General features: G+C 38.5%; 1 protein-coding gene across 1 annotated transcript in view; it reads left to right on the top strand.

Annotated features, from left to right (window-relative positions):
- Positions 1 to 3,025: 3,025 nt before the first annotated feature.
- The window catches only part of NCKAP1L (NCK associated protein 1 like), a 38,285-nt gene continuing 15,206 nt past the window's right edge, over positions 3,026 to 26,104 (top strand). Inside the window, exons 1-21 of the mRNA XM_054591002.1 lie at positions 3,026 to 3,161; positions 4,204 to 4,314; positions 4,999 to 5,091; positions 8,814 to 8,870; positions 9,484 to 9,626; positions 10,675 to 10,765; positions 10,856 to 10,993; positions 11,965 to 12,013; positions 12,111 to 12,267; positions 16,122 to 16,178; positions 16,470 to 16,566; positions 17,086 to 17,195; positions 17,369 to 17,501; positions 17,882 to 17,963; positions 18,150 to 18,208; positions 18,422 to 18,567; positions 19,524 to 19,656; positions 19,950 to 20,069; positions 22,185 to 22,330; positions 22,638 to 22,769; positions 25,561 to 25,779. Of these exons, the coding sequence (XP_054446977.1) occupies positions 3,060 to 3,161; positions 4,204 to 4,314; positions 4,999 to 5,091; positions 8,814 to 8,870; positions 9,484 to 9,626; positions 10,675 to 10,765; positions 10,856 to 10,993; positions 11,965 to 12,013; positions 12,111 to 12,267; positions 16,122 to 16,178; positions 16,470 to 16,566; positions 17,086 to 17,195; positions 17,369 to 17,501; positions 17,882 to 17,963; positions 18,150 to 18,208; positions 18,422 to 18,567; positions 19,524 to 19,656; positions 19,950 to 20,069; positions 22,185 to 22,330; positions 22,638 to 22,769; positions 25,561 to 25,779 (2,375 nt within the window). The 5' untranslated portion in view covers positions 3,026 to 3,059. The remainder of the gene's footprint in view (positions 3,162 to 4,203; positions 4,315 to 4,998; positions 5,092 to 8,813; positions 8,871 to 9,483; positions 9,627 to 10,674; positions 10,766 to 10,855; positions 10,994 to 11,964; positions 12,014 to 12,110; positions 12,268 to 16,121; positions 16,179 to 16,469; positions 16,567 to 17,085; positions 17,196 to 17,368; positions 17,502 to 17,881; positions 17,964 to 18,149; positions 18,209 to 18,421; positions 18,568 to 19,523; positions 19,657 to 19,949; positions 20,070 to 22,184; positions 22,331 to 22,637; positions 22,770 to 25,560; positions 25,780 to 26,104) is intronic.

Here is a 26,104-nt window from a genome sequence, read left to right as displayed (position 1 = left end):
TTATTTGAGGTAATACATGTAAAGCATTTGAAGTACCTGGTTCATAGTAAATAGCTAGGTTATTACTTTACATGTAGTAACTTACTTAACACATACAATAACTCCTCAAGATCGGAAATATTAGCAATATCAGCTCCATTTTACAGACAGGGAAACTGGTTTGTAAAACTGAGCTGGTTGGTGATAGAGTTGAAATGTGAATTCAAGCTATCTTGCTCCAGAACTGGGACTCTTAGCTTCTAATCATAAGGCTTAGTTCACTGTATTCAACTACCTCTGAACCCAAAATTTTGTCTGATGCCAAAATGTAGGTTTTTCTCATATACCAAGTACAGGCAAAAAAGTAGCTCCAGAAATCTTACAGTTTGGCTGGGGAGAAAGTATAATATGAAATGGACAATTACAGGTGGACTTGAATTTAGATGTAAAGTATGTACTTTACACCAAATGTACTTTAGACCAAATGTGTACGAGTTCAGCAAGGGCTGAACTTGGGTCTATTTGAGTTAGATCCAGAAGATTGATTAGGATTTGGGTCAGCAAGAGGGAAAGTATACACAAGAGAGAAAGGCAGAAGTGAACATAGCATATTTACAGTACACTGAGAACATGGTTCCCACTAGGTTGGGAAGTACGTATTAGGAGACAGAAGAAAATAAGATTATCTTGGTATGGAAAGTCTTCAACACAAATTAAAGGATGAGGATAAATGCAAGTAAGAAAGATCCAAAAGAACTACACTAACTTGTAAGAAGCCTACTGTTACATTGCTGTTCAGCTTCCTAGATTATAGTGTTTTATTGCCTGCTCTTTATTCTCCTCTATCAAGGCGAAAGACCAATAGAAAACCTATAAATCTCTTTAGTAGAATTTGGGTTGGGTTTCTTTGATAATAGCATGTGGTTCAAATCTTCAGGGCAAGTATTCCTAACACCATGCCCATAGGTTTCCAGGGACACACACAGGAAGTAAACTAGAAGGCAAATTCTATTTTTCAAAAATGCAAAATTTCTCTTGGAGATTAAAATTTCATGTGTTAAGCATTGCCATCTTCTTTTTTATTTATTTTTTATTAGAAAATTTAAATAAGTGTGTGTGTGTGTGTGTGTGTGTGTGTGTGTGTGTTTATTTATTGATTCCAGAGAGAGATAGGAACGGAGAGGGAGAGAGGAAATGGGAGGGTTTGGTGTGGGGGGAGAGAGAGAGGGAGAGAGACATCAATGTGAGAGAAACATTGGTTGGTTGCCTCCTGCATGTACCCCAATAGGGACCGAATCTGTAATCTATGCATGTGCCCTTACCAGAACTCAAACCTGCAACATTTTGGTGCATGGGATGACACTCCAACTGTGTCATACCAGCTGGACTTCTTGTTTCTTTAAAAAATACATTCTCTTGGGAGAAAATATATTAAGTTCCTTAAATAATAATGCTAATCAGCTCCCCCTCCCTCAGTCCCAGGATATATTAAGGCAATGTAAGAGACCGAGATATGGAAAGTGAAAATGGTTGAAAAGTGGGAGAAAGGTATTAGAAAGGACGCAAATATGAAGATAGTTCTGTTTGATTTAGAATTTTTCCAAGGACCTTCTGCCTTGAAAGGCACTTGAAAGTGAGTTGGTTTTCTTGAATTCGGGAGTTATAGCTTGGTTTTAATATTTTAGTGCTAACATTCACGAAGTCTTCTAAAATTTAAAGTCTATTATTAATTTCTCCTTGTTAATCTCAGTTAATTTGGTTGTTCTTCATGGGGCCTATTTCCCCTTTTAGCCTTACTAATTCAACAAATAAATCAGCATGTTTATTGAGTGTCTACTGTGTCCAGGAGATGGTGTTCTAGATCAGTATTTCTCAATACGTATCTGATTGGACATTTGCACCAAAACCCCCTAAGCTTCTTATAAATGCAGACTTCTAGCCCCACTGCAGACCTACCAATTCTGAATCTTCTGAGATAGGAATTGATCTCCATTTCATACCTAACTGTAAAAACCATTGTATTACAACAGTGTTTCTCAAACTTGAAACTGCACTGGAATCACCTGGGTGCTTGTTAAAACAGTGCCCCAGAGTTTTGGATTCAGTAGGTCTGGGTGGGGCCTCAGTATTTGTAAGTCTACTAAGTTTCTAGGTGATGTTATGTAACCACAGTTTGAGAATCACTGTACGAGAGCATTGAAGGGTTATAAAGAAGTATTAGATACAATTCTTTTCATTAAGGAGCTTATGACTACTTAATTTCATTAAGTAGTTGGGGGAAATAATTTCATTAAGTAGTTGGGGGAAATAATACATACAGTTAAAAATATAACAAGAAATACAATGTTATATATAAAATATTTGACATTGGATGGAATAAATAAGAGGAGTTGGGACTTAATTTAGGCCCTAAAGAATGCTGGGGTTCAGGAGAGAGTAACGTAGGCATTCTTGAGGGGATATAAAAGAAGAAAATTATAGGGTCTGACAAATAACACCCTCTTTTTATTACAAAGTCTTTTATCAGAAAATCATAAGTGTGTAATTCTGTAACATAACAATATCACACTCAAGCACATGGTATGACATTTTAGGTGTCATGTTCAAATTGCTGTCCATCTCATGTGACACATTCTCACACCCTACCAACCACACTCTAAGCCTTATTTCTGCCTGACCCTGTATAAAGGTGTAAAGGAGTGGGGTGGTCAATATTTGTTTGTTTAGTATAGAGCTTTATATAGGACAGTAGTGGAGGGGTAAGGCCAAAAATGTTGACGCCAGACTATGAAGAGCTTTCAAAGCCTGTCCTTCTCCTGCCTCCGCCCATTTCACAGTCTTAGCTGTACAGTTAGAAAGAGGAAGTCTCTGCTGAATGTGTAAGAGGAAGCACAGAGGATTCTGAGGGCTTGTGAGCTGTATTGACTGCTTTTACTCATGAGCCAATTGTAGAGGTTACAGGAAGACCAGTGCACCAACCAGGATGGGTCCCTCCGCCCAGAGGGTGTCACTACCCAAGCTGAAAGTGTTGGGGAGATCAGGCATTGCTGTCTGGATGTTTTGCTCTCTTGGTGGCCATCATGTCTTTGACCTCTGCCTATCAGCATAAATTAGCAGAAAAGCTCACTATCCTCAATGATCGAGGTCAGGGAGTTCTCATTCGTATGTATAACATCAAGAAGGTAAGCATGAGCACCTGGATTATTCTAACAGTTGGGCAGGGAACCCTGAGGCCAGCAGGTCCAGCGGTTAGATTTTCTTCAATTTCCTGCTGGCTTAACTGGCCTTCAGTGACTTGGATTATATAGGCTAAGCAGAAAGGGAGGTTTTTTTCTGGGGCTTCCCCTTTGTAGTATGATTCTCACCCCCATGAGAGTATCTGCTTCCTTCTGGGTATGGGGTAGGGGTGGAGTGGTAAATAATTGTGTTCTGAGTCCCTTGGATAATGGTCTGGGTCTAGAATTCTGGATCATATTGTTTATTGCTTATCCTCCACACTCTGAAAATATCCAAACTTGGGTCTCAGCAAAAACATCCATGGAAGTATGTCTCAAAAAGGAAAAAAAAAAAAAAAAAAAGGTGTGATATTTACATTAAAACAAAAAGGATAGGTGCTTTCTGAGATACTTAGAGTCTGAGACAGTTCATACTGTTGGTTGTGTATTTGTGTGTTTAGAATAGGAACTGTGGAATTGAGAGAGGCTGGTGACAACGGAAGCAAAAGATAAAGACAAGGGTGAGAGTGGGAAGTTTCTGGAAGAGAAAATAGTGGGCCTAGGGATGGAACTTTTGAGCATTAAAAAAAATACAACAAATCGCTAGGAATATGGCTTCTCTGTCCCCATGTTTTCTTTAATAGCCTTTTGGGATGATTTACTTAGATAATGGATATAACTGTGACACTGAGTCTCCTATCGAGTTTAACTCCTGAGCAGCTGTTTTTTTTACTCCTTCCTGCTTCAGCTGAAGGGTGGGGAGAGCTTCCTCTTTGTGCTGGGGCCAAGCAGACATTAAACTTAATATGGCAAGACAAGATGCCCAGGTTATTTAGCTCTTCTGATAGTTGGCTAAATGTCCTTGAACTTGTTCCTGATCTACTCTTATGCTTTTATGATGAATTCCCTTTCCCTAAGAGAGATTTTGTGAGAATGAACGATGCAGGAAAAGGTATGTTTATGAGGGGCAGGAGAAAGTGTTGAAATACAGTGTGGTGTATCTGTGCAGACTTGTTCAGACTCCAAATCCAAGCCACCTTTCCTACTGGAAAAGTCCATGGAATCATCTCTCAAGTACATCAACAAGAAATTTCCCAACATCGATGTCCGAAACAGCACGGTGAGAATGAGATCTCTTCTCTCCTTTCTCTGAAATAACTCTTATGCTTGGTTGGTAGGAGATGGAATAGCCTTCTTTTTGTTTTCCTAGGTTCAATCATAGGGCTTCAGGTTATCGTAATCTTGAGAATTCTGAGAAATATAGAATTTTTTCAGGATAAGCTAGAGCAAAGCATTGACCCTTTCTCCACTGCAAAATTCATGAGGACACTTTTTTTTTTTTAGTAGAGGAAGACAGCTCTATGAAACCAGCAGGGTATATATATTTTATTGTTGTTCCCGTTTTCCACTCAGTGTTTCCTTGCTAATTGTCTTAGAATTATGTATCTGGTGGGATATTGCTTCCTTCTCCCTTATGACATGTTAGCAGTAGATTTCATACCATCTCACCAGTAGCATCTTCTCATTCTGCCTCTTTCGACTTTGATAAACATCTAGGGACCTGGGAATTTCCTCTCATTTAGCATTCTATATCTAGTCACAATCACATGCAACCACCACACCTCCTAGACAGAGAATCTTCTCTATTTAAAGACCCTCAGAACATTGGAGATTTTTTAACTTCCTCTGTCAGTGTATTTCAACTGTCTTCAAGAATGTTTTCGGTTTAACTCCTATTCTTCTTGGGTCACTTTGATCACTTGTCTTCTTATATTTTGTAAATTTTGTTTTGTGTTTTTCTCAGCAACATTTAGGACCAGTACATCGGGAAAAAGCTGAGATTATTAAACTGCTCACCAACTACTACCAGTCATTCGTGGATGTCATGGAATTTCGGGTAAGCTCTCTGTAGCTCAGGTCTAAGTGTGGGCATTGTCTTTCTGAGACCATTCCTTCTTTAATAAATGCTCATTTGTGTTGCTTAATACTGTTATTTATTTATTTAATATATAATCTTTATTATATTTTATCCACTACCATTTAATCCCCTTACACTTCCCTCTCCCCAGCTTTTTTCTTAAATAAGATGTACTGATATGAAAAGGTATCTAAGTTGTATTGTTAAATGAAAGCAAGTTGCAGAATATTGCATAATACAATTATGTTTTTATTTTAAAAGATACATAAGCTTATAGACTATTCATAGTGTTAGTATATACATAGAAAAGATTTGGAATATTATACATTAAAATAAAAAATATTAACTTATTAAGCTATACATTATTACATTATTTGAGTTAAAAATTTTAAAGTACTATTCCTCAATATTTTATTACAAATATACAAAAAAATTCCAAGAGTAGTATAATGAATATTGTTCTACTTTCTCCTGGATTTTCTAATTGTTAGTAATTTGCCATGTTTGCTTATCTTAATTTTTTTTCTGAACCATTTGAGTTAGTTGCAGACATAAGGGCATTTCCCTCCCTAAATACTTTAGCATACAGCTACTAAGAATAAGAATAAATACATTTTTACATAACCCAAATACAATTGTCATACTCAGGAAATGTAAAATTTTTACAGTATTAATAGTTAATATATAGCCTAGATTCACATTCCTCTAGTTGTTTCAAGGATCATACGCTGAATTTATCTGTCATGTCTCTTTAGTCTTTAGAATAGTTCCCAGCTTTTCTTTTTTCTTGGTCTTTCATGACACTGACATTTTGAAGAGTCCAGGCTTGTTATTTTTGAGACTATCCTTCAATTTAGACTTGTCTGATTGTTAACAGTGTTTGATAGCAATATTACATAAATGATATTTTATTAGAACTTTAAACAATGAGAATATATTATTTTTGTGAATGTAAACAAACTAAAATTATTTAGCACAATATTTTGAAAGGCAATTTGATAATGTATTTCAAAAGTTTTAAAAATACATGCTTTTTAATGTAGCAATTATACTTCTAAAGTTTGTCTTAAGAAAGAAATAAAATAGAAGCTTGAAGATATATGTACAAGAATGTACTCTGTTACATTATTTTTGATGTGACAACTTGAATATATCCAATAAATAGAAGTTTGGTTAAAAGTTCAGAGTATATGTCTATAAATGAATATTATGCAGCTGTTAAAGAGAATATATATCTATATTAATCAGTGTGGAAAAATGTTCTTTATATGTTCTTTAGTGTAAAAACAAATTATAATACAGCTTAAGACGTAGGATGTTCCTAAAATATATATTAACACAAACAGGTATATACTGAAGATTAGAACTTCTGATTGGTGAGATTATGAATGGTTTCAAAGGCAAATTAAAATTATGCTTCTGTATTTTCTGCAATGAACATGTGTTTTTAATGCATTCAAGAAATAACACAAATTTTAGCCATTTGAGCAACCTAAGTTTGTGATGGTATTATAGAATTTCTTCAGATAATACTACAGCATGGGACCTTGCCTTGGGAACCCTGCCTTAAGGACCCCGCATCTACCCTAACGAGCTAATTCAGGCCGTTGATCAGACCACACAATAAAGAGAAAAGTGGGGACATGGAAACCTGTAAGGTCTGATGGAGGGTCAGGCCAGAGGTTATTAATCTTGGAATTGAGAGTAGTGATTAGGAAGAAGGTAGACATTGGTGGAGGTAGTGCAAAGAATGCTGGAAGCATATAAGAAAAAGCCTCTTACTAGGAAAGCTGGAATCCAAAAGAGATTTTAGGACACTTTCTGGTTGCTACAGAAAGTATCCTAAACCCCGTATGTCCCCTGTGCCTTTGTTTTCTCAGTCACTCTCTACCTCCCCAACTCCTGGTCCCAGGTAGCCACTGATCTAATTTCCAGATTAGATATTTGTTTTTCCAGGGGTTCATACAATTAGAATATATACAGCATGTATTCTTTTTAAATTTTTTTTTAATACTCACCTGAGGACATGTTTATTGAATTTAGAGATAGAGGTAGGGTCAGTCAAGGGTGGAGAGAGAGCATGAGGAGAGGGGGTGGGGGAGAGAGAGAGAGAGAAACATGAATGTGAGAGAGAAACATTAATTAGTTGCTTCCTGTACATACCCTGCCCAGGAACTGAACCTGCAGCCTTTCGGTGTACAGGATGATGTTCTAACCAAATGAGCCACTCAGCACCCAGCCAGGTCCATAGAATATATTCTTTTGTGGCTGGCTTCTTTCACTCAGTACAAAGTTTTTTGAGATTTATCTATGTTGTTTCATGTATTTGCAACTCATTTCCTATTCTTGATCACTACTATTCCATTGTATCGGTGCAATTTGTTTATTTACTTGTTGATGGATATTTGAATTGTATCCATTTTTGGCCATTATGCACAAGTTACTATAAACATTTGAGTACAAATCATTGTGGAGACATAGTTTCATTATTATTAGGTAAATAATCTAGAAGTTGAATTTCTATATCATATGGTATTGTGTGTGTTTAATTTTATAAGAAATCTTTTTTTCCAAAATGAGTGTTCCATTTTTCCCTCCCATCAACAATATATTAGTGTTCTCCACTAGTTACTCCACATTCTTGTCAGTGCTAGCTGCTATCAGATTTAAATTTTAGCCATTCTAGTGGATATGTAGTTGTATCTTATTGGAGTTTTAATTGGTTTTTCCTGGATGGCTAATAGTGTTGAGTATCTTTTAATGTGCTTTATGGGAATTTGTCTATATATATTTTAAAGTAACTGTTCAAATATTTTGGCAACATATTTTAAAAATAAACAGATATATGTATACTTCTTGATCTGGCAGTTTCACTTTTGTAGAACCAAAAGCAGCAAAATGCGGTGGATAGGCCAGGAATAGGGAACAAGGCAAATCCTTCAGTGGGAAAGAGGCTGAATGAATTGGCCATGCCGTGGGTTATTATGTGGTCATGTAAAAGAAATGCACTAGTGCTCTACCCAAAAGCTCTGAGGACTTTCATCAGGTAAGGTTGATGAGAAAAACAAAGTGGTAAGGAGGGATTAATACTATATCAATTTTGCGACACAGATGATGACCAAAAATACCTATCTCTAGCTCTTTTTCTTCTCTCTAAATAGGATTATATAAATAGGGAGAAAATTAAGAAAGCACATATGAGGTTGTTAAACTGGTAAGTAATTTAGTACATAGTAGGATGTCAATAAATAGAAACACAAAGTTGGGTTGTATTCCCATATGTTAATGATTAACTTCTGAGACCAGGAGATGGAATCCAAAAACAGACTGACTTTGGGCTTCATCAATAAAAATGGGTCTGATATTTGGCACTTTAGAAACAGCCAATCAAATGATCTGCATTTTGTAACTTTTTTTTTTTTTGAGAAAGGGGTCACTGGGATGATAAGATCAGGGAGAGTGTATCTAATTCCATAGTGACTTGTGCCTGTGGAAACATGGGCATTTGGCAGAGTAAGCCCGACAGGGATCCACTGACAACTTACTGAGAAGGGGCACCCTCTCTTCAGCAATGCCTCTCTTGAGTTACTCAGTGGCTTCCTTGGACCTACAAGGGAGAAAATTCTTCCTTTCAAATTCTAGTAGTACAAGTCATCTTCTCTGTATTCTTTATTTATTCTTATCTCCGATTTTACCCCCAGGATCATGTATATGAACTTCTCAACACCATTGATGCCTGCCAGTGCCATTTTGATATTGTAAGATTCTTTGCAATTCTCTCCTATCTACAGAAAATTGTCTCAGTTGGGACTGTGTGGGGTGGGATGGGACTAGAGGAACAGCTGTTCCTCCAGGACTATCTGATATATAATATATATACAAAAGTAGGTTTATAGTTGTGAGTGCATGAAAGTTTATTCTTGTATTATTACTTATTAATTTTGTATTATTTATTTGTATTGCAACTGTAAACCTACTTTTGCCCATACCTGTATATAATACACTATATAATGAATGAATGGCTATTTTTTCCAGGACTATAATTCTTTCATAAAAGGTGCTGAAGTTAAAGTGTGTTTACATGTGAAGCAGATCAGCAATGTGATTTATTTAGTACAAACATTACACAAAAATATTCTTATTCCGCTTCCTCCAACCCCTAAATGTTATCTTACTTCCTGGCCTTCTTGTATCTTGATCTTGCTTCTGGCCCCTGACTTTTGTTCTTATTTTCTTCTGAATTTTCAATCCTGTGAGCTCCTCCTTCTAAATAGACCCTTTCAGAGTTGATTTGGCATTGCCTGGAATGGTTGGGGTAGTAGGGATTAATTGGCTTTGATCTTCTTGGGTTCCTATGTATTTTTCTTCTAGAGTCTCAACTTTGACTTCACTCGAAGTTACCTGGACTTGATTGTGACTTACACCTCAGTTATTTTACTTCTGTCGAGAATTGAGGATCGACGAGTACTAATTGGCTTGTACAACTGTGCCCATGAGATGATGCAAGGGCATACGTGAGTTAAGGGGCTATAGGTGCTCTGAGGTAGGGGGTGGACACAAAAAAATAGATGCCATGCTTTCTCATATGAAAACTTGTAATCTACATGATGACAGAGGCCAAAAAGGCAACTTAGAATACTAAGTGCAAACACCAACAAGTGCAGTTTTATATATAGTTAATCTTGAATATCTCCTAGTGGGTTATCCAGTTTGCATTGTCTCTGATCAGTTTTTAATCCTGGGCTGGCTTCCCCTCTGCTTTTCAGGTTATTGCAAAAGGCAAAAAAAAAAAAAAAGAAAAAAGGTTTTTTTTAGTATCGGTAGGAATAACATTAGCAAGGTAACACCATTGGAAGTAAGTAATGTATGGTAATACATTTGAAGCCAAAGATAAATGGATTTTGGATTATCTGCAATTATGTACTCTTCCATCAGTACAAATAAAAGTATTTAAGGGCTGAAAAATGAAGACCAGAGGGATCAGAGTAGGATGTGGCACATTGTTCCATGCATGGTGTGCATGTCCATGTGTCTGTATGAAGACCTAGGTACATGCCTTACCCATTAGTTTGTGTGTGTGTGTGTGTGTGTGTGTGTGTGTGTGTGTGTGAGTGTGTGTATAAAATCTCCATTTTTTCTGGGTTGTATACAGATTTGGGTCTAGGCACATTACTTGATTTACTACTAATCAACATGAATTTGTAGAGTACCTATTATGTGTCCAATCCTATTTTGGGTGCTTATGTGGAAGATATTTTCAAGGACTTGATCAAAATTATGTGATTCTGCAGGGTGGTGGGGGAGGTGGAGAGGGGGTTAAGGGGGATAAATGGTAACGGAAAAAATACAATAAAAATTATGTGGTTCTATCTAATCATAACAATATACCTGGGCTTGGAATGAATTATTATTACGTGTAATTCATAGTTTAGTATGTATATCTTTGGAGGTGGTAGAGAATGCCAGCCAGCCTATGCACACATCTTTATCCTCTCTCAAACATGAGACTTTATATCATGGTTAAGGGAGGCCTGTGGTCCTCTTTCCTCTGCCTCCTTCCAGTGACCCCAGCTATCCCCGTCTGAGTCAGATGATCTTGGAGTATGACCATCCTCTGAAGAAACTGACAGAAGAGTTTGGACCTCACACAAAGGCAAGTTCTCTGAGAGAGTAGTGAATTCCTCAGGAAGAAGCATATTTTCCCCATTGTTGACATTAAGGATTTATTCACTTTTCCCCACAGGCTGTGAGTGGAGCTCTCCTCTCTTTGCACTTCCTTTTTGTCAGAAGGAACCAGGGGGCTGAGCAGTGGCGCAGTGCCCAGCTTCTAAGTCTCATCAGCAGCCCCCCTGCCATGATTAATCCTGCTACTTCAGACACAGTAAGTCCTTGTTTCCTCTTGGCAATGGAGGCACCAAGACAATCTCTGTAGAAGGTGTTTCAAGAAATATCAACTCAAAGGGTGCTTTAGCTCTCTTCTAGTACATGTCTGTAAGTTGATCAGCTCTTGTAGCTAAAACTTCATGGTTAGGTCCTGGCTGGTTGTGTCATTTGGTTGGCACATCATCCTGTGCACCAAAAATTTGCGGGTTCAATCCTCAGTTAGGGCGCATACCTAGGTTGTAGGTATGGGAGACAACTGATTGCTGTTTCTGTCTGTCTGTCTGTCTGTCTGTCTCTCAAATCAATGAACATATCCTCAGGTGAGGATTAAAAAAAGGCAATTGTGGGTGGGTTGGATCTTTTGTTTGGACCAGGATTAGTGTGTGTCTGCCCATAGAAGGAATATGGTAAATATTCATGAAAAGCATGAATGAATGAATGGATAAAGCTGAGTCATTAGGCATTTATTCAGCCCAGTAGGAACTTGACCATAGGCATCAATTAATTAAGAAATGTTTTCATTTGACTACTGTGGGCCCTTGCTTCAAAAACTTAGTCTAGTAGGGGAGATGTACCATGTAGTCATAATAATACAACTGATTGCACAATATGAATGAAAAGTACCGAATGAGTGATTTATACTTTCAGTGGTAAAAGAACCTGAAGGAGGGAGAAATCATGAGAAGGTTTTGAGTCTGGCTCTCCTGTTGTTAAAAGTATTATGTTAAAACTTTTGTTTGTCCTGACTTCCTCCCAAGCTCCTTTCCTTTTTCTTTCCTTTACTTCACTCCCAGTGCCTCACCTCTATTATTGGCAGGTTTCCTAGCTATTGGCTTATCACTCTGCTGTAATCCAGCCTGGTAAAATAAAAGTTGGTTTTGGTATTCACATTCTAGCTTGACTGCATTTGCTTTTAGAGAAAGATCAAGTAAAATAATTGCATGACCACCCCTGCCTCTCTTCCCACAGATGGCCTGTGAATACCTGTCTGTGGAAGTAATGGAACGCTGGGTTATCAGTAAGTTTTGTGGCATTAGGTGGGAAGAGATATAGCAGCACGTTACATGGATGGCAGTTTCTGAAATCTTCCTCTGCAATGTTTTACCCACCTGCAGTTGGGTTTCTTCTTTGTCATGGGTGCCTCAACTCCAATAACCAGTGCCAGAAGCTGTGGAAACAGTGTCTGCAGGGCTCCCTGTACATCACCCTCATCCGGGACGATGTGCTGCAGGTGCACAAGGTCACCGAGGACCTGTTTAGCAGTTTTAAAGGGTGAGACATGAGAACCAAACTCATCTTCTTTTGGGATTTTTATTCCCTCCTCACAAGCTTTTTCAGTCTCCATGAGTGTCCCCAGTATGGGTGGTAAGGATTAATTCTAATTATTGAAGAAATACTTATTGAATGCCTACTATGCACTAGGCACTTCACTGGGTCTTAGGGATACACTAATAAATGAGATAGCATAGAAGTTAAGAGTATGGACTTAGGAAACAGACTACTGGGGTTTGAATTTTAGCTCTACGACTTACTGACTGTGTGACCTTGTCAAGTTCCTAACTTCTCCATGCCATACCTCAATGTCCTCACCTATAAAATGGGGATAATAATAGCACTTCTCTGTGACCTACCTCACAGGGTTATTATGAGGATTGAAAGAATTACTCTTTATAGCAAATAGAAAATTGCCTGGTATATTGTAAGTGCTTACATAGAATAAGACAGAATCTCTGCTCTCAAGGATATTACAAATTGGGGAGAGATAGACAAACTTGTGATATAGTAAGGGATTATGATGTATAGATACAAAGTGCTATAGAGGCATTTAAGAAGGACACTTAAACTGGCTTTGGAGGATCCAGAAACCATGGAGACATATAGACCTGGAAAGAGTTAAACCCATGAAATGTGTGTGTGTGTGTGTGTGTGTGTGTGTGTGTGTGTGTGTGTGTGTTTAAAGTCAGGGAAGTTGCTTAAGACAGAGAAAGATACCTGAGACAGAGAAACTATCAGAATTTTGAGGCAAGAGAGAGCATGTCACACTCTAAGAAATGCATGTAGCTCTCAGTGCCTGGGCAGCTGGGTTACAAAAGTGTGGATGTCAAGAGACAGATTTATAGAGGTAATTTCTGGCCTTGTATGTCCTTTCATAGAGTTTGAACCTGTTCTAAAAAGGATAGGGAGTCACTGAGTGGTTTCAGATAGGGGAGTGTGATGTGATCATATTGTATTTTCATTTTAGAAAAAAAATCACTCTGGCTCCAATAAAGAAAGGTAGAGGAAGAAGTAGAGGGAGAGATCAATTAAGTAAATTAGAAGGACTTGAGGATGAAGTCAAGCTTTCTGTTATGAATACTTGCTATTCCTTAAGATAGAAAACATGGTAGGGAATAAAAGCAAGTTCGTGGCAGAAGCACTGCGAATTCAGTTTTGAGAGGTTGAATTTTAAGTGTCTATAGGACACTGAATATAGATGCATGTTAGACCTTTTACTTTGTGGTTCTGGAATTTAGGAGTGAGAACTGGGTTCAGATAAAGATTGGTGAAATGGTAATCAACGCTATAGGAGTAGGCAAGACTACTCAAGGGGCACATGTAGAGTGAGAAGAGACTTGGAGAGAACCTCTAGGAATATTGACATTTAAGGGTCAGCAGAAGCAGAGAAATCAGTGAGGGGTGTTGAGAAGAAGAGGAAGAGCAGAAGGCAAGGGAAGACAACATTACAAGATAAAAGGGCTGTTTATCTATATTAGATGAGGATGGGACGTCAAATAAAGTGAGGACTGAAAAATGTTTATTGGATTTGGCTGTATATAAAAATATTTATTGGAGTTGTTCACCCTTCTTGTGAACAACTTCAGTTGAGTTGTGAGGTTGAAAATTGGGTTGTAATAAGTTTAGGAACAAATGAGAGATAAGGAATTTAATAAGTAACTCTTTGAAGAAGCTTGACTGTGAAGGGAAGAATAGAGGGAGAGCTATAGTGAGAAAGAGGTGTGGGATTAAGGAAGGGGTCAAATATCTTTATTATATTTTATAATTGCAAAACTAACTGAGAAATGTAAAGAATACAAAATAGAGGTTGACTACAATCTCCCTCTCAGAATAGTTTGGTGCATGTCCTCCAGATGCATGTGTTTATATATAAACATGTAAAGATGTGCATGTACTTTTGAACCTTATATAAGCATTTAAAAACAAACAAACAAACAGTGGATCCACACTCTACATTGTGTTATGCAGTTTGCTTTCTTTTTTTCACTTCGTGTATTTTGGATATTTTTGCATATCAGTCTTTAGAGACTTATCTTATTCTTTTTAACAGTTGAATAATATTCCATTATATGCTTGTAACCTAATTTATTTACCCAGTCCCTTATTGATGAACGTTTGAAATGTTTCATCAATAAACATTTTTAAGTTTGTAACTTTTAAAAAAATTACAAACAATGCTGTAATGAACATCCTGAGACATATGTCTTTGTGAACATTTCCATAGGGTAAATTCTCAGAAGTAGAATTTCTGGAGTAAAGGCATATTTCAAATTTTAATAGCTTACCAAATTGCTCTCTAAATAGATATACTACTTACAGTCTATCTGAATATTTATTCTTAATACTCTCAACAACTGGGTATTATCATAAATCATTGCCAGAATTAAGAGACAGTAAATATAAGATTAATTATTCAAGTTTTAGAAAGTAGATTTGGATCTATATCTATATATCTAGATCTTGCTATATCTATATACCTAGATAGGTCTACACACAGAGAAAAACTTCTAATGATTACCAGCTCTGAGGAATTGAAGGGACATTTGAAGAGTGTTCAGTTCCTTTTCACTAAGTACAACAACTAACATATAATATTTATAGTTTAGGGAGTCTTTGACATAAATTGTATAATTTGATCTTCATGATACTTATAATCAGGTATAAGTATTAATGTCTTTAAAAATAAATGACAAAATGGAAACTCAGTCTAAATGTCACTCATTTACAAGTTGGAATTAGGTAATAATTCCAGATATTTCAACTCTTAATCCTGTCTCTTTTGATTGTACCACATAGAGGTTGAAATAATTATTTGCCAGTGGAGTTGATACTGATTTAATTAAGAAACTTCTAATTCTAAATGTCTTTGACTGGCAATCAATAAGGGAGTGGTTTGGAGAAGAGAAATAAAAGGTTATGAAGTTGGACTAATGTGGTGGCAACAGTGATACAGGACAAGAGAAGACAGATGTAAGGAACATAGAGAGCCAAGAACCTAAGGTAATATGGGATTTTTGAGTATATTCATAGGAAGAAAGAGGTATTGTGAGGAAAGTTAAATATTACAGACAGATCATGAACAATGAAAGGCCATTTAATTTGGTGATTCCAAAGTTCACATTGACCTTAAAGAGAGCAATTTGTTTAGTGTCAAGGTCCTGTGAAATTCAAGGATCAGTGAAAAGTGAAGAAGTAAAAGGGCATAGGTATCTCTTCAAAGGAGTTTGGTGGTGTAGAACGGCTAAAGTTTAGCAGATTGTCATGGTCAAGCAAAGATCTTTTTAGAATAAGGGAGGCTTTGAATTTATTTTTTGGGAGAAGAGAATAAGCCAGTACAGAGGGAGAGATGTAAATGACAGAGGGAGAGATGTAAATGACAGAGGGATAAGTGATAAAGTTAAATTCTAAGAGGTGGGGGGTGAGAAGGGGACCCAAGGTAGAGCTGGAGTAACTCTTTTACTTCAGAGTAGGGTCTGTGTCATATTTATGTACTGCTGTTTTTATCTTCCTCAAATCTGGAAGAGTACTTTGGGTTGAAGTTGTCAAGGCAGGAGCATAGGACAAGAAGTCGACTTCCAGCTTTGCCACTAAAACTCTATTTGACCTTGGGCAACTCATTTCCCCCTAGGTATGATTTTCTTCATCTTTAAAATAATGGAAACTGAATCATCTCTAAGGTCTATGAGTCTCTTATTAATAGGCCAGGGTGAAAGTAGGGTTTTGAAAAATCCTGATAATGAGGGCTGTCCATGCCCCCGAGGCTGTAGTTTGGAATCTCTGAGGACTGGGTAAGTGGGACAAGGCCTCTAACCAGAGATATGGCCAACCTTGCTGTTTATGTCAATCCTCAGGTATGGCAAGCGAGTGGCAGACATAAAAGAAAGCAAGGAACATGCAATTGCAAACAGGTAAAGGTGGGGAATGGGTTCTCCAAGAGGGGATGGAATAGGAATCTCTCCTAACCTTTGTTCTTACCTAAGCCACCCTCTGTTTCTGTACAGCCTTACTGTCTCAACCCAATAATTTGCTGCTCCTCTCCAGATTCTTGTGTTTTCTTACAAAGTCTAACTATAGCATTGAATCTTCCTCTGACTATAACACCCCTTCCTAAATGCAGCTATTTTCTGTGCTGCCTTTGAAAGATTTTTAAGGGTGGGAGAGGTCATGTTGTCACCTTCACTTTTTTTTTTTTTTCCCAGTGGCCAGTTTCACTGTCAAAGACGCCAGTTTCTACGGATGGCAGTGAAGGAGCTGGGGACTGTGTTAACTGATGAACCAGGACTACTGGGTCCCAAGGTAAGAGAAAGAAATGTTGGAAGGATGGTGATGATAAGAGATTCTATTTGGGGAGTGACTTGGCATTCATGAGTTTTTGCCTTTTTGAGCCTTCTAATATCTATTTGTATATGTATATACTAATTCCTTTGAATCTCCTTGCAGTACCCCAAACTTCTTGTATCTCTTTTTTTGGTACTATCATAACATATCATGTATTTTAGCTATTTGTGTACTTATCCCCTATTTGAGTGTACACTAATTGAAGACAGAGCTTACTTTTTTAAACAACATCAATGCCTAGTAAATATTTCTAAAACTTAATTTGATAGGGAGGAAAAAGGATTGACTGTGAGCTAATGTCAATATATGAACATGTCTTATTTTGTGTCACAGTTTTTTTGTGGGTTTCTGTGTTTATTGGATACTATTGTTGGTTACACAATTGTGTCCATATACATATTATCATGATAGCTTTGTCTATGCTTTAAAATCCATTTGTAAAGCTGAAAATTCTCATAGTCCCTCTCCTCTCCTTAGGCTCTTTATGCTTTCATGGCCATGTCCTTCATTCGTGATGAGGTCACCTGGCTGGTTCGCCACTCAGAAAATATCACCAAGACAAAGACACCTGAGGACTACACTGACTCGTTAGTACTTGACCTGGTTAAAAAATCTTGACTTTAGATGGATTGGGAAAAGGGAAAGGGAGGCATCAAATAAGCTTAGAAGGTCTCAATTTCTGCCTTTTTACCATTGTCTTCTGTCTCAGTTCATATTTCTAGTATCATACATCTCTCTGTTTTCATCATCGACTTTGTAGGAACATTGCAGAACTGCTTTTCTTGTTGGAGGAGATTAGGGCTCTGGTCCGAAGACACATCAAAGTGATACAGCAATACCACCTTCAGTACCTGGCCAGATTTGACGCTCTTGTGCTCAGTGACATCATTCAAGTACGTTTAATTGATTATAGTTTGGAAATTTTAGCGTGGTCTCTGGTCATTTCCCTTCGGGAATACTCTGGCTGAATCTCAAAAAGCCCAATTTCCCCCATTACATTTGTTAAAAGAAAAAACAGCTAATTATCTCAGCAGTCCTCTCCCAAGGCCCAAGGTGAAGCTACAGAGAAATAGGAGAGAAAAATAAAGAGAAATTAGGTGTTAGCATGGCAGGGAAGCCAGGAAATTTCTTCAATTTTTTGCTTGGCTCTTTCTACCTTTTTGTGGCATTAGCAATTCTTTCTACCTTCATACACTGACTGAACCTTGTGGTCCTCATTTCTATCCTGGTAAAACCTATGCCCACTTGGTAGTAACTCCAACTTCTTTTTTAGAACCTGTCTGTGTGTCCTGAGGAAGAGTCCATTATCATGTCCTCATTCGTCAGTACTCTCTCTTCCTTGAATCTCAAACAAGGTAACTGAAGGGAAGTGGAGGAGGCAGGGTGTCTGTGAGGGTGAAGATCTGCCCCCCGCCCGAAATATTGATGTTTCTCTTGCCAGAGAATGGGACAAGATGACCTGAAGAGTATCTACCATTCTATGCAGTTGGGTATAGAGAGCTGCTTTATTATTTCCTTTTAAACTTCTGTTTTTCTTGCAGTTGATAATGGAGAGAAATTTGAATTCTCTGGATTGAGGCTGGACTGGTTCCGTCTACAGGTAAGTCTGTTCCTGTTAATGGTCCCCATTCTCAGGTTTTTCCTCCCCAACAATCCCTTCTCTCTTTATCTCCTAAGCTCTGCTGTATGGAGCGATTCAACATTGAAAACTGTTAATTGGACAGGAAAAACCACAGCCAAACTGTAGCCCTATGGCTTTTTTTTTTTAACTGTATCTTCTCTTTCTTCACTCTTTTCCCAACTCCAACCATAGGCATACACCAGTGTGGCTAAGGCTCCCCTGCACCTGTATGAGAACCCTGACTTAGCCAAGGTGATGAACCTCATTGTCTTTCACTCCCGAATGCTGGACTCAGTAGAGAAAATGCTGGTGGAAACTTCTGACTTGTCTACTTTCTGGTATGTCCTGATTCAGAGCTCTTTATCAGTTTACCCGATCTCTTGCATGGCATCTGTGGAGGACTGTAATTGGCCCAGGCTGATGAAAATGTCTTGTTTTCTTTGAGATCTCCTTAAAGATAGATGCTCAAACTTTACTGCTCACTCATTCCAGCTTCTACTAAGTTATAGGAATGTGAGGTGATTCCCTTTTTTTCTGGTTTTCCTTAGGAATACCATTTGGATTTTACACAGCCCTCCTTTTTCTGGGATAATTAATCAATATATCTTTTTCCTTACTGTTATCTTTGGAATGCTTTTATTCTTGGGACATTGTGATTTAGAAGAGATATGCAAAACTTGGGGGTTTAGTGGGGAGAACTGAAAATAATCTAGAGGGCTGGAGAATAGGGCCTTTAGATAATAAAAATTAGCTTGTCTTCCCTAGTATCATTCAGCATTTATTATGTGACTACTGTTGTTCATAACAAATGACACAGTATGTTGTCTCTGCTCTCTACATTTAATAGATGGGGAGAGAAAACACCCATGTGTGACAGGGACATCAACATAATACTTGCAAATGTAAGAGAGTATAAAAAGAGTGCATGATGTTGAGAGGATGTAGGGCTGAGGAAAGATCAGTCTTGTGGAATTAATCTGAGAAAATTTTCTGGAGCCTGAGTGTCCAACTGTGGGAATAATGTGAATTAGTAGTACTGAAATATTCTAAATTAAGGGGAATGGCCCAAATCATGCAGAGGTTCTGAGGGAGGAATAGCAAATTTTGTACAACAAAAGGGAAGAAGTATAAAAGAGTTAAGTTTCTTGAGTTCCTGTCTACCTTAAGGGTAGGAAAATTGTGAATGGAGTGCTGAATATCAACAAATATTTGTTGAAAGAATGAATATTTTCTCCGCTTCAAAGTGACCAGATCCTAAACTCTGGTTTTAAGTTTACTTCCCCTTTCTCTGCAGCTTTCACTTGCGTACCTTTGAGAAGATGTTCACTATGACCCTGGAGGAACCCACAATGTTGCGTTATGCCATTGCCTTCCCCCTGATTTGTGCTCATTTTGTTCACTGCACTCATGAGATGTGCCCAGAAGAGGTAGGTACCCTGAACTCCAAATCCTGTCGCCTCTCTAATAATAGCTCATTCATATTCCCTCAACACACAATTCCAAGGGTTAATTTTGGTCCAAAAAAGGGCACAAACATAGGTATGTAATATGAGTCCCTCAGTGTCACAGCTTTATGTGGATTATGTCCTTTCCCTGGGTCTTAGGTTCTTTTTCTGTACAAGGAGTGGATAGCTCAGGCCAGAGAAGCGGAACAGTATTATGAGGAAGAAGTGGCTGTCTTGGTGATGATAATTTTTTCTGTGGTTCCTCTTTCCCAAAGTACCCCCACCTGAAGAACCACAGTCTTCATCATTGCAACTCCTTCCTGGAAGAGTTGGCCAAGCAGACCAGTAACTGTGTCCTGGAGATCTGCGCTGAGCAGCGAAACTTGAGTGAACAGGTAGTTTCAGTCCTCGCTCTATTTAACTTTCTCTGTTGCCATCCCTCTGTGCCTTTTCATCTACCTACCTTCGTCTTCCTCTCAACTGTCAAGTTCTTTAGACACTTTCTCTTAAGTAGGGCTAGAGCTTTTGTGTACTTGAGTGTATGGCAGGATTCTTTGCTTTGTGTAGTCCCTTAAGTCTTTACTCTCTTAGGACTAGATAGAGGTATCTAAAAATACTTATTTGAACAGCTGCACTCCAACAAAATCTGTGCTGTCACTTGAAGAATTCTGAGAGATGAGTTAACTTTCTTATTTACTTCTCCTCTTCTCTCTGCCCTATGCACATATACTTGGACAGTGATCCCAGATCATCTGTCTTGACTCACCTTTCTGTCTATCTGCACCCTAATCTGTGGCTGTCTGAACATTTTTAGACACCTCCTCTGTCTTTATCCTCAGGGCTGCTTTCTTGTTTTTGTCTGCTTGTTTCCCCCTCCCCATCCCTCCCTTGACTGACTCACAGCACCTGGTCTTGATTAGCTCAACCTACATTTCAGAAAATTTGAAAATGAGGAGCTTGTTCCACTGTTGCCCTGGAGTCTTTTAGGTTGCCCAGACTACTCACTCCTTCCTGAATTTGAGTTAGGCTTTGAGGCAACTTTGGCAGAAGACGAGTCAGGTTGTGTGTGTGTGCATGTGTATGTACCTATGTGCAGTTATATTATTATGTAACCTTTCAATTTCTCATTTGTAAAATGGGGATACAAATAGTTTCTTCATAGAGGTATCATAAAGATTAAATGAAGTAATATATGTTATGTATTTGGTATACAACTCTCAAACGATATTAGTTGTTAGATTATTTGGTACTTACTGGGTACTAAGGTGGATTTTGGAAGGAAAGTACACAATCCCTGCCCTAGGGGAATGTCCCAGTTTAAGGAAAAAGGGAGTAAAAACACGTTTAAAAGATAAATAATTAGTGCAAGAAAGTACATATATGGATATATTCATCATTCAATTTGGGTATCTACTTACTACATGCAATGGACACAGTTTTGCTCAGTTCTGAGTCAGGGATGACTAAAACATGTGAGCAATTGTTTTCACACACACCGGAATTTTTGCAATCAAATGAATACTGAAATGAAAGTTATCATTTTGAATAAATAATTAGTGATGTTCCCATTACTAATGGAATTACATTTTTTGGCATTACTCTCAGAATCAAAGACAGACACTTTCTCATAATTACAAGGTTGAAACATCTTTATCCGTCAACATAGATCTGATTTTTTCTGAAACAGTAAGAGTTTGGACTTAAAAAAACAAAGTGTGATTATAAAGTAACAAAACGAGTTTTCTCATGGCTCTTATGCTTCTCTAAAAGTAATTCCAAATGAGGAGTTTCCAGACATGCTCTCTGTACATGCTCAACAGCATGTGACTAAAAGGAGAGAATTCTGAGGTGATTACCTTGAAGGACATACCTGAATATGTAAGGTCTACTTTAGATTTTCTGTAAGGCTAACTGGGGTATCTGGGGGGAAGAGAAGAGATGCAGAATTGATGTTTAAACTAGCTAGCAAGAAAAATATGATATCTTATTTTTAAAAAACAAACAAAAGTAGTAGAGAGAGCCAGCCACATTGTGATCTCTGAGTCTTTGGTGGGCTGCGGCAGTGTGGGTAACTGTCCCCACCAGGCAGAGTATGAAGGAATGCAGCAGGTGAGATGGTTGTTCTATGCCAGCAAAACACAACTGTTTTTCAGGTTGGAAGATCTTAGTAAGTGCAGTTGAGTGGAGCTCTTAGATTGTATTCTTTTTACTTGAATTTTTCCACTAGGAGAGACCGTCTTTCAGGATGTGGGTGGGGGATTGGTGATCTGATCCCTGAAAGACACTGCCATATTGAGACTTTGAGCCTAAACATAAAGAGATATTTAATAAAAACTAAAAGAGGTGAGCACTTTGAAAATAGGCTCCCATTAGAGAAAGAGATGCTAGAAGGAAAGAGAGAAAGGCAGAAAGATAAAAGGACAGACAATCATGGGCTACTGTTATATGGGCTACTTGGCAATTTTAAGAACTAATCTCATTTCGCCATTCATGGGTCTTTGTTTCCAAAGCTTCTGCCTAAGCACTGTGCCACTACTATCAGCAAGGCCAAGAACAAGAAAACCATGAAGCAGAGGCAGCCTCCCAAAAAAGGAGAACCTGAGAGGGACAAGCCAGGAACAGAAAGTCACCGGAAGAATCGCAGCATTGTCACCAAGTGAGAGTCTGGGCCCTAGAGGGCTAACTGGGCACTGCATCAAAGAAAAGAGTATAAGGGTGTGGGAATGTGATATAGCAAAAGAATGCAGAAGTGGTGGTGGGGAATGACAAATATAGGAAAGCACTTACATGTGAATTTTCTACTTTGCCTTTGTAGTCAGTCTCCATGTATACTGTTCTAGGCCGAGTGTTCCTAGAACATGAAAGGGGTCTGAAGGTCATGGCCCAACACATCCTTTCCAGATAATAGCAGGCAGTGCCAGACCCATAGTCAAGGCTCATTTTACTTTCTCAATTTTATGCAGCATGGACAAGCTACATGTACACTTGACAGAATTGGCACTGACAATGAATCATGTATACAGCTTCTCTGTATTTGAACACACTATCTTCCCTTCTGAGTATCTCAGCAGCCATCTGGAGGCCAGGCTCAACAGGTATCACTCTCTCTTTGTTTTCTATGTTTGTATAGTATGGTCATTGTCAGAGTTGGGTTCCATTAGATTCATCTTGGCAGTCATACTATGCCCTGGAGATCCTGATGTCATCAATCTGGCATAGGTTCTCAAGCATCTCTATTAAAAGCAAATAAAAAAGAACCCCAAACCTCTACAGGTGGTTTTGATGAACAACCAGAGTTGATCACTACTGGTTTAGTAGAATGAGTGGAGCCTTTGCGGTCAGCAGAACTGTACAAGATCCTGGACATTTGCTAAAATACTCGAGTATGTTATTCAACTTGTTTGGGCCTTAGTTTCTTACCCTGTAGAATAAGGACAATGACATTTACCTTATAGATAGGTAATTGAGAATTACATGTAACTGAGAATTGGTAGATACTTAAAGATTAAAATGAGTGCCAAGTTCCTGACATGTATATGTATAATAGGCCTCCATAAAAATAGATTCTCTTTCCTTCACTTTAACCCTCATTCCATTGTTCCCCCAAAGTAGGAGGAACATTCCTTATATTGGAATTGGGTACTATAGTCCAAAATTAGGGGAATGAAGGGATGAATTATTGTGAATAATTCCTAGTCTTCTATGTTTTATTTGGGAATATGTAGTATATTCACTAATTCATCCAAAAAGTATTTATTGAACAATCTGTGTGTGTCAGCATTGCTCTGTTAGAAGGCTATTAATACAGCAGTATATGAAACATAAAATTCCCTGATCCCATAAGTTCACCTTTTAGTGAGGGAGATAGATGAACAAAATAAAGTAGAATATATGCTGGATTATATAATGATGAGTGCTAATCAAAAAAAAAAGGCAGGAAAGGGAGATGGGGTGTGTGTGTGTGTGTGTGCGCGCGCGCGCGCGCGTGTGTATGTTGGTATGTTGCAGTTTTACATAGAGTGGCCAGGAAAGGCCTGCTTAGGAAAGCGACATTTCAGTAAACCCCTGAAGGAAGTGAGGAAGCCAAGCATGTGACTAGGGAAAGAACAGTCTAGGCAGAGGAAACAGCAAGTGCAAAGACTCTGAGGTGGAAGCTTGCCTGGTACATTCAGGGGACATGGAGGAGACCAGTGAGGTGGAGTAGAATGAACTAGAGGAAGACTGGTAGGACAAGAGGTTAGAGAGATTGCAGGAGGGAAATACTGTCCAGATGCTCCTGTGTCATTTTAAGGACTTTGGCTTTTATTCTGAGTTAGATGGGGAGCCTTGCAGGGTTTGAGCAGAGCAGTACAAGATTTCACTCCATATTTCAATAGGATCACTCTGGCTGCACTGAGAGCTCAGAGACAGAAGCAGGGAGAATAGTTAGGAGTCTGTGTTTTCATTGTAGGAGATGCACATTTATTTTTCAATTAGGTTTTTGCTTGTGTAACAGTAAATTTAGTTTGTTTTCATTCTCTACACTAGCTATATGGAAAGAAGTATCTCGGGTGCATAGACACCATCAAGAAGATAAGTTGATAATTATCCATGTATATAAACCTTCAGAAGCTGGCAGTGGCTTCTAGGCCTTGGAGCAGCATGGGGGTGATATTCTAGTTTCCCCTGAATATCTCTAATACTTTATTCACTAGCATCATTGTTTCTAAAGCCCCAATGATGGCCCGGAGGTTTGGCATCAATGAAAATTCTAAAATAGACTAGGCCTACCCTCGGTCTGTCCCTTCTGTATTATTTTCCCTCAAGTGGTTTCTCTTCTCTTCTTCCTCTGGGGAGCAGGCCTGTCTGTTTCCTTCCTCTCCCTTGCTATTAATGTTTTGTCCAAAACAAAAACACAAAGCTCCCCAAACATCTGTGGTTTTAGGAAGACTGATTAATTCATTCCTAATGAGGTGCAAATGACTGACAAAGGCTTTGGCCAAGTGGGATGTTTCTCTTCCCCCTACCTTTTAACAAGAAAAAAAGCCTTAAGTCAGAGGACTGACTCTGAATTCTCAGGTTCCTTGGGAAGATATTTTGGAAGGAAATGGGGGTACAGTGGGAAGGGGTGTTTCTGTGTGCCTCTAAAATAACACAGTAAGTCCTCATTTAACATAGTTGATAGGTTCTGTGGCTTCAAGTGAAACAACATATAAGAAAACCAATTTTACTGTATAAAAATGAGTTAAGTTCCTATGACATCTCATCAATGTTAAATGAAAAGATCAATGTTACAATGAAAAGTTGCTATCCAAGGACCTGCTGTTCAGTGTGAACAGTTATCCTGTCTTCTCTAGGGTTGGCTATAGCTGCATGCCAGCCAAGTGTGCTCTTCCTTCTGCTCTGGCATTCCATGGCCCCTAGGGATTGCGTTGCACTTCCAAGGATTCCTAGGTGTGATTTTCTATTTCTGACAGTGGTTGGAACTAATTCTTTCCAAGGAGTAAAGACAAAATACTGGCCCTGAGAATGCAGTGGTATGAACCCTCAGGTAGAATTAGATGACATTTGGGAGCCCAGGCCTTTTACCACCTGACCTAATTTCTCCAGAGGAGGCAGAAGAGCATAGTGGTTAGGAATCAAATGTTATTGGATTCAAGTCCCAGCTCTGCCAATTGCCAGCTATGTGGTTTTCACAGAAAATTAGTGACTTACTCTCTCTGTTTCTCAGTTTCTTCATCTGTAAAATGGGGTTAATAATTGCACCTATGGTTTGGGGTTGCTATGAGATTTAAATAAAATAATGCATGTAGTAAAATCATAGCACAGCCTCGGGAACACGGTGTAAATGTGATAACTGTTATTAAGTTTACCATTATGGTTTTAATTATGATTTTTGTCACCCAGAGCCATTGTGTGGCTGGCTGGCTACAACGCCACGACCCAGGAGATTGCAAGGCCTTCAGAGCTATTGGCCGGAGTCAAAGCATACATCAGTTTCATACAGTCGCTGGCTCAGTTTTTGGGTACAGATGTTTCCAGAGTCATCCGCAGTGCCCTCTTGCAACAGACACAGCCACTGGACTCGAGTGGGGAACAGACTATCACAACTCTCTACACAAATTGGTCAGTGTTGTTTATCTTCATTCTGTCTTACCTCTTTGTTCATATTTTTTCCTTAACACAGCAGGATTCAGGTCCAGGCATTTTAGCTCCCAGGGTTACAGACCCTCAAATGAGGGCTTATTTCTGCTTGAGGACTGGAGCAATAAGCTGGGGCACCTTCTGTACACCTTGAGGTTTCTTTCTAATCTTCTCTATAACACCCATTGAGCTACTCTGTAGCAGTTTGACAGTTTTCCTCTTAATTTCTAGTTCGCAACCTTCCTTTTCTGGATTCTGTTTTAATTTCCAGTGATGTCTCTTCTACTTTTTGAAGTTCTCTTGTTTC

Source organism: Pteronotus mesoamericanus, unplaced genomic scaffold (genome assembly GCF_021234165.1).
Source record: "Pteronotus mesoamericanus isolate MK-2021 breed Mesoamerican mustached bat unplaced genomic scaffold, CSHL_Meso_final scaffold_21, whole genome shotgun sequence".
Taxonomy (NCBI): Eukaryota; Metazoa; Chordata; class Mammalia; order Chiroptera; family Mormoopidae; genus Pteronotus; species Pteronotus mesoamericanus.
This window is presented reverse-complemented; position numbering and strand designations above follow the sequence as displayed.